Below are 16211 nucleotides of genomic sequence, written 5' to 3'. Positions count from 1 at the left end.
TAATTAGCATTTCAAAGTGTGTTTGATACACTAGGGGTGGGGGAGAGCCTTTTGCGTATTGTCTACACATAAGAGAAAAGTTATTGTATGGGGTGGGGGGGTGCAGGTAGTAGAGAATATGGTGGCAGCGTCTTCGTTAGAATAACCTAAGGAACCGCTTGTACCAGGCGCATAAATGGAGAAGTGAATATTGTGCTTTTCTCAGCTATGAATTCATTTCTCAACTTTATTATTAAGTTGTAATGCCTTACTTTATTACTTGTTATTTTAATCTAGAAGAACAAAAATTTAAGTGGAGGGGAGTACTTGCATAACCCCACGTATGTGTATTCCAACGGGATCTCTGGGCAGCAGTTAGGCTACTTTTGTTACCAGGAAGGATTTTTAATCGGGGAGCTAGTTTTTTCAAAACTACACCGTTCATTGATTATTGCTACTACAGAAACTAACCCACAAGAACCAGTCATGGCAGGGAGGAAAAGAGTATAGTATGAGAGATGCCAAATTGCACATTTAATTTCACTACAAATGAACTTGGGACACATTGCATATCATGTGACAGTAGATAGAAGCGGTGGGATCCTTTCAACCCCAGGACAGTCTACATCTTTTTACTGGCGTAAGACAGCAACGGAAGCTGCCGGCTGAGGACGGATCTATTACAAAAAAGAAAATACTCATTTCTCCTTAGAGGAGAGCTTTCTGAAACAAACTTATCAGCAAGACCGTGATCCAGAGTTGCTGAAGTAACCATCAAAGGCCAGAGGAGATTTTTAAGGCAAAGTGCTTAATCTTTGATGAAGCAAAAATTTTAAGAGAGAAAGCAAAGAGAGCTGACGACACACACTAAGATCAGAGCTAAAACGGAAAGGCCACGTACCCCAATGATGGCGTTCAGCTCTGCCATGGTCACCTGCTTGGCCCGTTCCACAGCCTGCACCACTTGTTGCTGGTGCTATAAATGAAGATCAGAAACAGAATACAATTATTTGTTTTCTAGTCAGTCAAGAACAGCTTTTCCTAACATGTCCTCTGGCTTCAATTTCATGCAAAACAGAATCGAGGAAGTCTCTGTATTTCCAAATCATAGTCAAGGCTGGAGGAAGACTACATGTCTAGATCTAAAATGTTGAGAAAGAACTGACCTTCCAACTGCGGTGAAGAACGCTGCCCTACAATTGGGAGAAGCAGTATATATATACGGTGCCACTGACTGAAAGGGATATATATATACACACATATATATGGTGCCACTGACTGAAAGGGATATATATATATATATATAATCTCCCAGACCACATGCCCTCCACTAATACCACCAAGCCAAGAAGCACCCTCTGCGCACTCTTTTCTCTTTGCCACCTACATAACATTTGTGTGTAAACAGTTTTGAGAAGGACTTGTTTTTACATTTTCTCTGGTATTTGTTGGACACTGGAAGGGCAAGTTGAATTCAGTGTTTATGTGTCTTTTGGAAATCTTAAAAGTGTCCATATTGTTATTTTCTGTCTTGTAGGGTTGGTACATATTTAAAATATCACTCTTCAAAAAAGGTATAACTCTCACTAGCAGGAAAGTTGAAGGATTTTCTTTAAAATGTAATAGAAAGACTAAAACCTACCGATTGTTTTTCTTTTTGAAAAACCAGGATAGGCAGTATAGGAAGAATCCTATCCACGACATAGTTCAAAAGGAACAACCACAATAATCATACAACTCTTCTTAATATGATTGATATGAATCATATGATGTGAATTAGATGCACCCCCCAAAAAAACTGGTTAAAAGAGAGATAGCAAGAACTGTTGTCCATAAATTTTATAATGTTGAGAACAGTGAATAACATAGAAATCTCAGTATAAAGGCTCGCACACGTGGACACACACACAGAGCTTCCAGTCTTACAGGTATTCTTGTTGTAGTTCGGTGCCTTTGAATCAGTTCTGACTCACAGCCACCTTTCGTGTAACAAAACAAAGCACTGCCTGGTCCTGCACCTCCTCACTGTTGCAACCACAGAAGCACTGAGGAACTAGCGGTTACTCGTTGGGCTGCAATCCGCAAGGTCAGCAGTTTGAAACTGAGAGACCGGCAGGCAGAGTGACAGCAAGGCGCCTGGTGGCCAGAAGCACAGGGAGTGGCTGGATAAGTTGAAGGGTGATCTCAACAGCCAGGGGCAGTTTCATATTAAACCTGCAGGCATCAGACCCCTCAAAGCAAAAACAAACAACAACAAAAACCCTCACTGGTGTGTCAGTGCTGATGCACAGGGACCTCCTATGGGTTTCCAAGAAGTTACCTGTTTACAGAAGTAGAAAGCTCACTCTTTCTCCTTAGGGACCATGCCGACCATGCAGATGGCAGTCCAACGCATAACCACTATGCCACCAGGCTCCTCTAAATTACAAAGTCATACCCAAGACCCGTTTTATTGACCTTTGCAATGCATACTTCCTTGCTGATGCCCAGATGAGATCCGGCCCCGAGGGGAGAGCATGACTGGGTTTAAGAATGTATCTGAGAAATAGGACCAGTCCCAGGATTGGTCTGCTCATAACCCAGAGATGCAGACAGGCAAAATAGCCCACATCTAAGAAAACACCCCCCTACACAATTCATTCAGCAGCAACTCATTCAAGGACCCATTCACTGTTGTCAGGTGCTTTCCCGTCCTTTCCAAATAAGTCTTGCTTTCTGCTTGCCATTTTGTAGTCCATGAATCCATTCTTGGGTTCGAGAGGCCAGAGTGTCAGAGACTTATCAGAGCAGTTGCAACACCCAACAGTGGGGCATTCAACAACAGTAACCCAACGGACTCCAGCCTATGCTTTTGCCTTTGCCTCTTTCAATTTCCCTCTGGAAGATGTAAGAGCTGCTTTGCACCCAGGAAGCACTCAGCAGTGACAGCTAGATCCAGGCTTACTCTGAACCCTGGCAGACAGCCCTTTCCTGAGTCTTTTTTCAATCCTCCTTTTTAAATCCCCAGTCTGACTCCAAAGACTGGGAGGCACAAGTAGCCAGTGGCCCCATGACCCCTGGGCCTCCTTCTGGTTAAACCTATGGTGCCCAGCGAATGCTCCACTACAGTCCCACCAGAGAGAGAGTTCCTGGGACTTGCAAATGAATCCTTTAGGACTTCACTCACTCTCCCCCAATGCTTTTAGCCCTTCCTTTTTTCCATGATGTATGGGGAACCCTCCTTGTCCAAGGCCAGAGACAATCCCATTTAATAAGGGCAATAGCCCCCAATTGCCTTTAGTGCCCCAGGAATTACCTCCAAGGAACTAGAGTTTCCGGAGTTAAGGTATTTGGAAGGTGCCCTCAGGGAAATAAGCAAAAAGAATAGATCCCAGGAGGCCACACTATGTGACTTGCACCAGGGACTACTTATCATGCCTGGTCTTTAAGTACCACCCCTTTAACACACGGGCATTGTGGCAAATAGAACAGGGGAGATTCAAAGGTAAACAGGGAGCCAGGAGCTCATAGACACCTTTGTTCCAAACAACCTTCGGGGCCACAAAGCTCTCCCTCCACAAATTTTAAAGAGTTCTGATGCCTAATAATTAGATTCTTACTAGGAGGCTCAATGGCACCTCCACAAAAGCTTTCAGTGGATGATAGGCCAGACAGAGCTGCCAGCAGCCAACTTCTTCTCATACTGGGAGCTTTTCAGGTAGTAGAGTCCAAAAGACTGAGCGAATATTGGGCTACTTCTGCGCCAGTACAGCATGACTGGTGGGAGAGTTGTGGTGGCCATGCACCACAGAGTTTCAAGTCCTGTCTGAAGGGGACACTTGATGGTCAGAACTCCTCATTCACACTGTAGGGCACTGTGATGCTCTCTCTTTCCTCTCAGATGGGCACTTCTTTGTGCCCCATCTGACAACACTACTTTGGGCTGCATATAAAAAAAAACAAACTAGTCCCTGTTTGATCCCCAAACCCTGATGAGAGGTGTTTCATTTTCTTTTGCGGTAAAACTTGGCGCAAATATGTACTTTCTGATGGACTTATGGAGAACAATGGACCCCTGAAAGGAGTATTAATCACAAACCCATCCTTCAGTTAAGACTGTTTTGCAAATGAGAGGGTATAGCCTGAAGTTCCCTATATACAAGCCACCCCCCACCCCTCGTGGTAATCAGAAGGTATGCGGAACTTAAAAGTCTTAGTCGAAGAAACTAAGCTCAATTCCAAGCCCCCCTCCTTCACCCATGCCAACCAGAATATCCCAGTGCACCTATGGTGAGTCCTTCCTGGCCCCCATTATCTAGAACCCAACCCTACCCCAGTCCATCAGAGCTACTCAAATCCCTGAAAGCAAACAGGCGCTCCTTAGCGCTCTATAGTGCCTTCTTTGGAAGGTGGGCTCAGGAGATTTTGTCACCAGGGACCCGTACCTTTGCAAATTAAGGTCGACCTGGGGAAGTTCTCTGATGATCCTAAAAGGCATACAGACACTTGCCATGAAGTAGCTGAAACTTTTGACCTTTCCTAGAGAGATGTAATGCTCCCGCTAGACAAGACCCAGATTAATTCAGAGAAATCCAGTGTAAGAAGCAGCTCAGCGGGGAAGGGGCATCAAGGAAAAAAAGCAGCAGCTAAGAACTTTGAAGATGAGTGGTATATTTTAAACGCAAGGGATGATATGATAGCTGAGGGAAAAGCCTCATTTCCTACTGGAAGTCAGGCTGTCCCCTGGGAAGACTCTGAGTGGGATCCTGACAAGCCTGGAGATTGGAATATCAGACATTTCTAAACCTGTATCCTAGAAGGCCTCAGAAGATCTCGGCAAAGCCCCTTAATTATTCTAAGCTTACCATCACTTACCAAGAAAAAAGAGAAAATGCCACCACATTTCTGGACGATTAAGAGAAACTATGAGGAAGCACACCCCCATCTCCCCTGACCCACTTGAGGCCAGGTCCTATTAAAGGACAAATTTATCCCCCAGGCAGCCCTCGACATAAGGAGGACACTACAGGTGCTGGCACTTAGCCCCGATTTGGACACTGCTAAAGATGGCTACCTTGGTCTTTCACAACAGAAACCAACAGGAGAGGGGAGGAAAGACGGAGATCAGAGAAAGGCAGCATTTGGCATGGAGCTCCAACAAGCTAACCCTGTCACTTACATGGTCAGCAGGGCCAATGCCCAAGAAATTGCCACCAATGAGTCAAGGGGCCACCTAAGCCATGCTCCCAGCATGGAGACCACTGGAGGAAAGATTGCCCTGGTGAGTGCAGGTAGCCTAGGTTGACGCCATCACTCCAACCGGCCCTAAAAGATTGAAGGAGCCAGGGCAGTCCTTCTTGGTATCTGCACGTTCCATTACCCTCAGGGAGCCCTGTGTGTGCTCAAATGTCCAAGGCAAGAGTGATTTTTCTCATGGACAAGAGTGGCTCTCACTCTCAGTACTCCTCCCCTGTCCTCGAACTCTAGCAAAAATTACACCTGAGTCCAGGGAGTGTCTGAGAAGCTTGACTAGATTTTTCTCTGAGCCTCTGTGCTGGGATTGGGGAGAAGGGCTGTTTTTTCATGCCTTCCTGATTATGCCAGAAAGCCCTACCCACTTCCCGGCTCGGGATTTATTATCCAAGTTTCAGACCACTATTTATATGAATGTAGGCCCAGAGCCAATCCTCTGATTGGTCCTGCACAAGCAAGAAATCCATCCACAGGTTTGGGCAGTTCACTGACAAATCAGGAAAGCCCAGAATGCCCTGCCTGCCCTGATTAGATTAAGAGACCTCACACCTCATTTCCCAACCAGAGGCAGTACCACTCAGGCCAGAGGCAACCGGGACCTAAAATAACTGAGAGCTTGGTACCTTGCAATAGACCTTTTAATACCCCCAATCTAGGTGTTCAGAAACTCAATGGGGGCTGGAGGCTATCAGGATCTAAGACTGATAAATGAGACTGATTCCTGCATAGTCCCAACCCCATACAACCTGCTGTCTGTCCCTGAGGGAACTGAATGACCCACAGTTTATCCGTGCATTTGAAGACCCTTCTGATCAGTCAGCCTAGCGCACTCGGCCAGTCGTACCCAAGGGTGCCGAGACAGCCCTCACTGTGTGGATAGCATCCTCCTTTGTGCACCTTGGGCATTACGGAGTTCTGCCAGGATGGATCCCAGAGACAACAGAGTTGTCCGTCCCCTACACACTCTTCTCATAGAAGCCAGAAAAAAGGCTGTGCCAATCTCTCTTTGGGGCCTCAGGCAGAACAGGCCTTGCAGCAATTACAGTGATCTATTTTAAATGTTCCTGCTTTTAGTCACCCCACTGACAGAACTTTTATTTACATGTAACTGAAGAAAAGAAAAAACAACAACAAAAAGCAGGGTGTAGCCATAGGTGTTTTAACACAAACTAAACCCCCAAGGTACGTGTTTTTTGTGGGGGTTTCTTCTCCCCAATGTACCTTTGCCTACAAATGTTGAGATCCTGTTTCAATGACAGGTGGTTGTTACCTTTGGATCTCTCACCTTCTCTTATTGATAACTAATTCTTATTTTCTTCGGTATTTGGTGTCCTCTAGTTATCAGACACACACAAAGAGACATTTCTAATTTTGACCTCAAAGTAATGAATCCATATGGATTTAATCTAGCCCTGGTTCAACTGTGGCAGGAATTAAGTTTTCATGGCCTGGATTAGGAACTGCCTTTGATTCTATCACTAATTTGACAGAGGCCATTCGGTTTCTGGCCAATGCCACTAGAAAAACCTTCTGTGCCCAACAAGCATCTTAGTGTGGCTGGCAGGGCAGGTCAGAGATCACAGGCACACTCTACATCAGCGGTTCTCAACCTGTGGGCCGTGACCCCTTTTTTTGGGGGGGATTCCAATGACTCTTTCATAGAGTTCCCTGATTCATAACAGTAGCACAATTATAGTTATGAAGTAGCAAAGAAAATAATTACATGCTTGGGGGGGTTGTCACCACATGAGGAACTGTAATAAAGGGTCGCAGCATGAGAAGTTTGAAAAGCACTGCCCTACACTATATCCTGACTATAGAGAGGTGTGTGTGCCATATCTAACCCCTCCTATTGTTTCTGGGTGAACCCTTCTCACCAAGACCAGACGAAAAGCAATAGATAAGGTGCGTGATTGGATCCATATGAAGTCCCAGGTAAAAAAAGCAATAAGAGTCCTGATGGAAGTGGCTGTAGTGTTGGTTCCCATGGATCAGACTTCTGCTTGGACCCCTGGTAACCATATTAGCTGTTTGCCTATTGGGGCCCTGTCTTTAAATTTGTTAACGAAGTTTGTATTTTCTAGACTCCAACAGATTCAGACACAAACTCTGGTGGCCCAGGAAATTGAAAGGACGTCAACAAATTCAGAGATCATAACCTTGCTTGAGATAGCTGAACCAAAACCCTGAACCTCAACTGCTTTCTACCATGGCCCAGTAGACAGACCCTTTGTGGACTGTTGTTTCCATGCATGACGCCCACGTACAGACAGCCAGAAGTGAGATTGGTCTTCACTCCAACTCCCTAACGCCATAAAGAGATTGAGAGACTGGAGATTGAAAGCCCTAAGGTAGAGTGAGGGAAAGAGAAAATCTATCAAGGTTATCCATTTGGAATCCCAACCCACCATAACCCACTGAGTTCACCTCTCTGTCCTGAATTTAACTGGCCCAGTAGATCTCCTTAAAAACCAGTTTAGGTTGGCCATTTTAATTCAAAAACACTCTAATAAGAGTAAGACAAGGATGCTACTGATGGCAAAAAAAAAAGTTTATGAATATTTTGTTTGGAAAAACTCATACATGTATGAACTGGAACGATAGTAAGCAATACATTTTATTTACTTTCATATAAAGTCCAGGGATCAAAATGGGTAGAGCCAACAGGCGGGAATAGAATCCTCCTTGAAAGACCTGGTCCACATTCCAAAAGGTTCAGCTCTGCAGCTGCTAACGGAATAAGAATTATTATTATTCCCACAACCCAGCTGGAGGTGGGGCAGAAAACCGTTAGTATCTACAAAATGGTGTTCTTCACTGCAACTGCTCTCCCCTCTGGTTTCCTAACAGAAGTGAGTATTTGGTGCAGATGACTAACAGAAAGAAAAATGTCAAATAATAATCGCCACAATTACACTCCCTTCCATCGAGTCAGTGCTGACTCACAGTGACCCCCTGTGGGCTTCCCAGTCTGTAACTGTTTACAGGAGTAGTAAGCCCAGTCTTTCTCCCTCAGAGCTGCTGGCGGTTTTGAACTGCCAATTATATGGATCAGAGCCCAACACTTAATCACTATACCCCCAGAGCTCCAAAAGACTACTACTACATTTCAATTTTTAATGGCCTGTGAATATCAAACTATCAGAATATCAGACTCTGAGGGTCGTGAGGTTGTTGTGTTGTGTTTTTACTGTGTGGGTTCCTGCTTCAAAATGAGAGCTTATGACGTACACCTTAAAGCCTTTCAGATGTCTCCATCCATTTACTCTTTAATAAAATACAAGCCAATGTGAAGTCATTCATTTTACTTTTTCTGAAGAAAGTAAAAATCCTAATGAATTGTAAAATCACTAGAAGGAACAAGGAGGCACAGCCAATATAATGGCCAGTAATAGCAGTTCTCCCGACAGCACAACGCTTATGGAGGAGCACTGAGTATGTGCCAAGCACATCGCTCCTGCTTACAATGAAGACAATCTGGTTCCAAAAGGTGTGCAGGGTCGGGGGGGGGGGCAATGTCTCTGGAAAAAGAAAGATGATGATACCACGTACAATTCTGAGACTTCATCAGCAGTCAAAATGAAAGGAACACCTCGACAGAAAAATTTCCAATTTCTACCTGTTACATCCTCAACTTTCGAGAGTAAAAGCAAAAGTATTGCATGCACATTATACACAGCCAACACCTAACATTCATTCTGCTCATTTCAGTCATCTATTCAACAAAATTTCTTCGAGTGCCTATTCTATGCCTTTCTCTTTGTTACTAAACGTATGTTTAATGAGAAAAGCAAAGCAAAAGACCAGTGAGCCACAGCTGTGGGGCCAGATGCTCTCAAAGCGAAACTCTTGGTAGAAAGCTACACTGACAGTGGAAGCCAAGATTAAGAGTCTTCGTTTTCTTTCAAGGCAATAGCCAAGAGCTAATACAGTACCTTAACTTTACCTGTAGTTCAAAAGTTTACCCTCCTTTTTCTGCTTACAACCGTGAATCATTTGCTGTGTAAGGAGCTCCTGGGAATAAGCTCCCTGAGGCAGAGAACACTTTCCCCCTGTGCTAGAAAAGTACCAGAAGCACACTGGCAGTGCACTCACCCACACCACAACACTGTGACACACTTGGGACAAGGTGTGAACATGACAACCAAAACAGGAAGAGGGGCAAAAGATCTCAAAAGAGAACAAAGGGAGCGCTAGAGAAGCGTCCAAAGCACTCCTGTAAGCTGACAAAGAAGCAGCTTTTGTATTTTGTATTTTTTTTCTTTACCCAGGTTCCCATTGTAACAAATAAGTTGTCTGACTCAGAAAATACAGTGAGCTCTTCACATCTTCTTAGAACCACTGCAGCTCTCCCATTATGTCTGCCATCTCCTCCCCTTTTCCTCCCCTTCCCCGTCTGCTCCTCTTCTCCCACTCCACCTTACATCTCCCCCACTTCCTGCACAGCCCCTCTGCCACCACACAAGTGGTGACAGCCACTCAGAGCCAGTAAATCTGCTTTAGGGAATAAGCCCATCACAGTTTTTACTGCTTAAGTGGCTCACTCAGATGTGAACTCCCTTGCACTTTCTACCAGCACCACTACATAAATGCTACTAAGGATAAGTGAACAGCCAAAGGTAGGAGAGGGGGATTTACAAGAGCCAAAAGAGGCAGGTGCAAGGAGGGAGGGGAGGTAATTACTTATTCTTTACACTATCATGATTAAAGCAATACAAGCACAGTTGGAAAATTATAGTCTGTAAAATCAGTCACTTTCCAAGTTCATTGTAAAAATTGTTTTTACATTTGTTCCAGGAAAGTATTAAGAAGTATTAAAAATACAAGAATATATGCTCAGAGCAACTAAGGAAAAGACCTTATCAAACTACTGGCCTGTGTGTGCCCATACCAAACCAAACCCACTGCTACCCAGTTCATTCAGATTCATAGTGACCGAAAAGAGAAGAGTGGAACTGCTCCTGAGACTAAACTGCTGCCTATGTGACTAAATCTATGTGAGAGCAGGGAGCTGCATCTTCTCCCTCACAGCGGGCGGTGGATCTCAATGGCTAGCATGGTGATGGGCAGCCCTCAGCTTAACTTGCTGCACCACCAGGATTCCCCAACCTACGCACATCGGGTATCTAATCAATGTTTCACAGGAGAAATTACGATGACAATGTCCAAGAGCTACATTTGGAGAATAATTGTAGTACGGCGTGTTTAATATAAATAGTATTTAAAAATACATTTGTAAAAAGTTTTTGTCGTCGCCGTTGCTGTTTTTAAACAGCCACTCCTCGAGATAAAGACAGGGCTTTTTACTCCCATAAAGAGCTAGAGTCTCAGAAACTGACAAGGGCAAGTCTTTCTACCTTGTCCTGTAGGGTCACTATGAATCAGAATTGGCTCAATGGCAGTGGGTTGGTTATGAATTTTACTGATTGAGGTAGTAGGGATTGAGGTTTAAAATAAACTAGAATTCGCTTTAAGAAAATTCAGAATAACTAAGAATAAGCCAAACTGAAAGTCATTGAGTCAATTCTCATTCATAGTGACTGTACAGGACAGGGTAGAACTGCCTCTGTGGGTTTCTGAGGCCTTAGCTTTTTGCGGGAGCTCGAAGCCTCATCTTTCCTCCCATGGAACTACTGGCGGTTTGACCTTGGTTTGGTTTAGCAGCCCAACTCATAACCCACTACAAGTCACTGGTGCTCTTCCAATTAACATTATAATTAATACTTCTGACACTTGGAGAAGTAAAAACAAGCCAGACTTGATTCTTCCACTCCTCAACACAATTCACAATCAAGTCAGTAATCACTTGCCACTGAACCGATCCAAACTCATGGTGTCCCCACGTTAAGAATCCATCCTAGGTGTTTCAGAAGTAGACTCTCTTCCTTCAGAGGCTCCTCAGGTAGATAGAAATCTTCAACCCTGAGTTGGCACTGGAGCATATTAACAGTTTAACACCACCCAGAGACTGACCAACAGGGAGTACATATATTATGACACAGGTATGTAAGACCTAAGATCCAAGGGGAAGTTGTAGGAGGGAATGCCAGCACTCCCTGAGACATCCAGAAAGGATTTTTATTCAATCATTCAAACGCTAAGGAGAACCTACTGTATGTTAGAAGTAATGAACAAGACAGTTGAAGGGCCTGAGCCTCTGAGAGCTTAAATTCTAGCAAGGAAGGCAGTCATGATCCAAGAGGTCATCTAATTAAACGGGAGGAAGTGCGATTTCAATGAAGAAAAGTTCACCATGGTCTGTGATAATTTATCAGGCAGATTTAATGTAATCTTTGAGCCAGGGAAAGATTCCCTAAGTTAACAGAACTGACAACCAAGATTTGGAAGGATTTAATAAATAAGAATTCTGTGGATGGGAACAAAGAGAAAAGAATTCCAAGCAGAGCAAACAGCTTGGGTATGAACCTGAAGGAGAGATGGGGAGGGAGGAAGAGAGTAAATGGGAGATAATATTTATATATGAGGGTGGGGAAATAGATCTATGTGCATATATTTATAGGTTTAGTTTTAAGGTAGCAGATGGATATTGGGCATCCACTCAAGTACTCCCCTCAATGCAAGAATACTTTGTTCTATTAAACTGGCATTCCATGATGCTCACCTTCCTGACACGATCACTGAAGAACAATAGGTGCATAAGCAAATGAGGTGAAGAAAGCTGATGGTGCCCAGCTATCAAAAGATATAGTGCCTGGGGTCTTAAAGACTTGCAAGTAAACAAGCAGCCATCTAGCTAAGAAGCAACAAAGCCCACATGAAAGAAGCACACCAGCCCGTGTGATCACGAGGTGTTGAAGAGATGACGTATCAGGCATCAAAGAACAAAAAATTATATCATTGTGAATGAGGGGAAGTGTGGAGTGGGGACCCAAAGCCCATCTGCAGGCAACTGGACACCCCCTTACAGAAGGGTCATGGGGAGGAGACAGGCAGTCGGGGTGCAGTGTAGCAATGATGAAACATACAACTTTCCTCTAGTTCCTAAATGCTTCCTCTCCAACCCCACACCCACTATTATGATCCCAATCCTACCTTACAAATCTGGCTAGACCAGAGGATGTACACTGGTACAGCTAGGAATTGGAAACACAGGGAATCCAGGACAGATGACCCCTTCAGGACCAGTGGTGAGAGTGGCGATACAGGGAGGGTGGGGTAGAAAGGGGGAACCAATTACAAGTATCTACATATAACCTCCTCTCTGGGGGATGGACAACAGAAAAGTGGGTGAAGGGAGATGTCAAACAGTGTAAGATATGCCAAAATAATAATTTGTAAATTATTAAGGGTTCATGATGGATGGGGAGGGAGTGGGGGAAATGAGGAGCTGATACCAGGGGCTTACGTAGAGAGCAAATGTTTTTTGAGAATGATGAGGGTAACGAATGTACAAATGTGCCTTACACAACTGATGTATATATGGATTGTGATGAGTTGTATAAGCCCCTAATAAAATGACTTTTTTTTAAAAGTTAGAAAGACAGGCATGATGAGAGTTTACAAAGCCGTCTGGGGAATGGTAGAACATAGATGCAGAATCTGCTAGGTGGAAGAGGTGTTAAAGAGCACCAGGCAAGCAAAGCAAGCCAAGTAGAGCACGGGTGTACTCCATAGAACCACAGACCAGTGAGAAATGAATCTCTAGGGCCAGGAGGCTAAGCGGTGAAGGCACGTAAAAAGTTGGGACCCCACCCTGTCAGAAGTGTGAAGTTATGTTTTAAACATTTTAGTAATTCCATGCTACCTTTACTGCATTTTGGTAAGACATCTAAGAACAGTAAGAAGCTGGATAGTAGGGCAGGGGGCGTGGAAGGAGAAGCAGTTAGAGTGCTAATCCAATAATCTAGAGAGTCAAAGATGCTTCATCATGATTTTGAATCAAACACCTTTCTGCTAATAGTTCCTAGTAGCCATTCACTCACACAAACTCAGTAACAAAAGGAACACTGAGATCATGAGATTCAGATGTCAGTCAATAATGCCCCAGGCATTAGAAAAACCAACCATCAAAAATGCAAAAGACTGTCTCTCCAAATACCTACAGCTTTCTAAATGCTGTCTGGGCAATGGGGTAAGAGTGATGAATTTCTGATTGCTGTCTGGTAGGTAAGGCTGGGGGCTGTGGAAGGAAGATGGTGGGTGGGAAGGGGGGTGGGGGTGCAGTCCAGAGTTCACAACTCTTCTATCCAAAGGATGAAATCTCCTAAGAAGTCATTCATTCTGCTTGATCACCTCCTGCAAAAAGGAACTCACTACCTCACAGATAAACTTTTTTCCACTTGGGGATAATGGGTCCTAATACTGAATAGTAATTCGCCTTCTCATAACTTTTCCCATCCAGTTTTGTTTCTAACTACTTCTCTGGAGAAGTGACACGTCAAGTCTCGGAAAATGGCATAATGAATACTTTCAATTTTCTCTCTTCTAAATTAAACAGACTTGTGTTACCAGATTAGGCCATTCATCCACCTGGCCTCTCTCCCAGTCACACACAATGCCATTTGAGCATAATGCTCCAGAGCAGCGCTTCTCAGCCTGTGGGTTAAGACTCCCTTTGGTAGTCCAATGACCCTTTAACAAGGGTCGCCCGATTCATAACCGTAGCAAAATGACAGTCATGAATTACCCTTATGAAAATAAGTTTATGGTTGGGGGGGGGTCACCATGACATGAGGAACTCTATTAAAGGGTCGCAGCACTGCTCTAGAGAGAGTTGAGCTGATCAAATCCAATGAAAGTGTCACCCCACTTTCCAGTAGGTCAGAATAACATCCCAGAAGCCATGCCTTCAGCAATTCTTACCAAGTCATTGATACATTATCAATGTTCAGTATAATCCAACCACCCACATTCTCCTCCTCTCCTAAATGATAATCTAAGAAACGCTAGTCTTTGAGGAAGCTTAATATTACTTTATAAACACACACACACAGACAGAGGCTCATCTGCTTAACACCTGTTAAGCCACAGGACTTTCCAGAGCTTCAAATCTCAAGGACGTGACTATGCACCATACCCATTGCCTCTAATGGCTCTGGGACACAGAATTAAAGCTTGTAGGAATGAATACACTCTGGGAAATGCTAAGCTTACTCCCACCCCCAGGGCCTCTGACCAGAAAGGTCTTTCCCTCTCCATTTCCCTCTCATTTCAGGGGGAGGATAACATTCTTAAGTCCAATGAGCTTCACAAGTCCAGTGCCACCCAACAGAACGCTCTGCCACGCTGGAAATGCTCTATATCTGTATTATTTCACAGATACTAGCCTAGGGGCACCAAGAGTCAGAATTGCCTCAAAGGTGGTGCGCACCTTTATAGGTAAATATTGGGCTTTTGAATTGTATGGCTAGTTCAACTGGGAAACAAAAATTTTAATTTTATGTTAATTTAAACTTTAAAAGCCACATATGAATAGTGACTACTTATGACAATGCAGCTCTAATCAATCAAAATTATTTTAAAGCTGAGCTATAGTAATGATACTCTAATCATCCACTATATAGAATCAGTGAAATGGGCCATCTTCTCAAACACACATTAATTGTTTTGAGACACATACTGGTAAGCGTTGACTTCACTCTTTTGAAGGAGGCCTGGAGCAAGATAGTTTACCTCCTTACAATCACCTTTCACTTCCTAAAGGCAACCAGGCCATAATGTCACCATATGTGTATCACACAACATCCAACTGCCACAAAAACTCATGGTGAGGTGGAACAAATCAATTATTTAGCTGTGGAGCAAGGGGCAGGTTTATGATCTTTGAAGATGTTCTTTAAATGGACAGTTGTCCATGCCTTCCCCTAATGTAGCAGTAAGCCCGTGTATATTACTCTTTTTAGGATTTTCTTTAGGTATGCGGCTTTGTCAGAACACACCTCCAACACTGCAGGCCATGCCCAGGATGCAGCCACGCCATGTGTAGGCTGTTGGCAAGTAGCAGACACTACTGAAAGGCAGTCTTAGGAGTGTCACTGCACGCTTCTCTGGGAATCTCTGCTGATTTCAGCCAAGCACTCCTCCTCCATCAAACCTTGTTAGTGCAAGTCATTGATTCCTCACAAAGTTAACAAGCAGTGAGATGAGTTAACCTGGTGCCATTAGGAGGCGAGAACCTGCCACCAGTGCATGTAACCACTGCATTTTGTACATTTCCTCCCGAAGACACAATAGGAAAGTGCCTGATCACATTTTTCAACTTCCACTCACAATTATTCTATACATGCAAAATAGGGCTCATGGTACCATATTAACCCAGGTGTCCACATGAACAGCATCTGAAGATACATGAATTATCTCAAGAAGTCATATCAGACTTGGTTTCCATCAAGTCAAATTTACAGCATATTCCACACCCAAACTAGTGTATCATTCATTTGATATGATTAAATACAATGGCTGATTGAAATTGGAGTTCAAATAAAAGCTATTATCACTTGTATGCAATGTGGAAAACTCAAATAAATTTAGATCATTCCAGAGAAAACCGCCATCTATTTGACTGCACTTTTATGAAAGACAATGAGACAATGCAGAAGAGATAGGGAGTTCTTATTCCTGTAAAGAAGTACAGTCTGGGGAACTCAGGGGCAGTTCTGCCCGGTCCTACCATAAATTCGATGGCAGTGAGAATTCATTATGTAAGTAAACAATTACTTCAATACGTAAATATATGCTTACAGGAGTGCTGCAAGGAAGAAACACCCAGCTGTACACCTGGCAAGCACAGTGGGTCCCACAGTGTCACCAAGAGGACCAGCCTCCAAGAAACCTGTATTTGGCTCCCAGCATAAACACAGCACAGTAACTCAGGAACCAAAAAACCTAGCTATCAAATTACAGAAGAAGGCAGAATATATCTCTTCTCCTTGGCACCGAAACCTAGAATCAAGTTGTAACTCAGCCAAAAACAAGGTTAAAGATGAATGCTGCTGCTTCTCTGAAGGTAATGGTGCTGTGGCTTCAATTAGGGCACCACT

At 43.8% G+C, this 16211-nt stretch overlaps 1 protein-coding gene across 8 annotated transcripts in view; it reads right to left on the bottom strand.

Moving 5' to 3' along the window:
* The window catches only part of LOC142448177 (transducin-like enhancer protein 4), a 174439-nt gene that overhangs the window by 102949 nt on the left and 55279 nt on the right, over positions 1 to 16211 (bottom strand). For 4 of the 8 annotated variants that reach the window (XM_075549762.1, XM_075549763.1, XM_075549764.1 and 1 more), the window contains exon 6: positions 881 to 955. The exons of the other annotated variants lie outside the window; for them this stretch is intronic. In XM_075549762.1, the coding sequence (XP_075405877.1) occupies positions 881 to 955 (75 nt within the window). The remainder of the gene's footprint in view (positions 1 to 880; positions 956 to 16211) is intronic. 8 annotated transcript variants of the gene reach the window in all.

This window comes from Tenrec ecaudatus, chromosome 5 (genome assembly GCF_050624435.1).
Source record: "Tenrec ecaudatus isolate mTenEca1 chromosome 5, mTenEca1.hap1, whole genome shotgun sequence".
NCBI lineage: Eukaryota > Metazoa > Chordata > Mammalia > Afrosoricida > Tenrecidae > Tenrec > Tenrec ecaudatus.
This window is presented reverse-complemented; position numbering and strand designations above follow the sequence as displayed.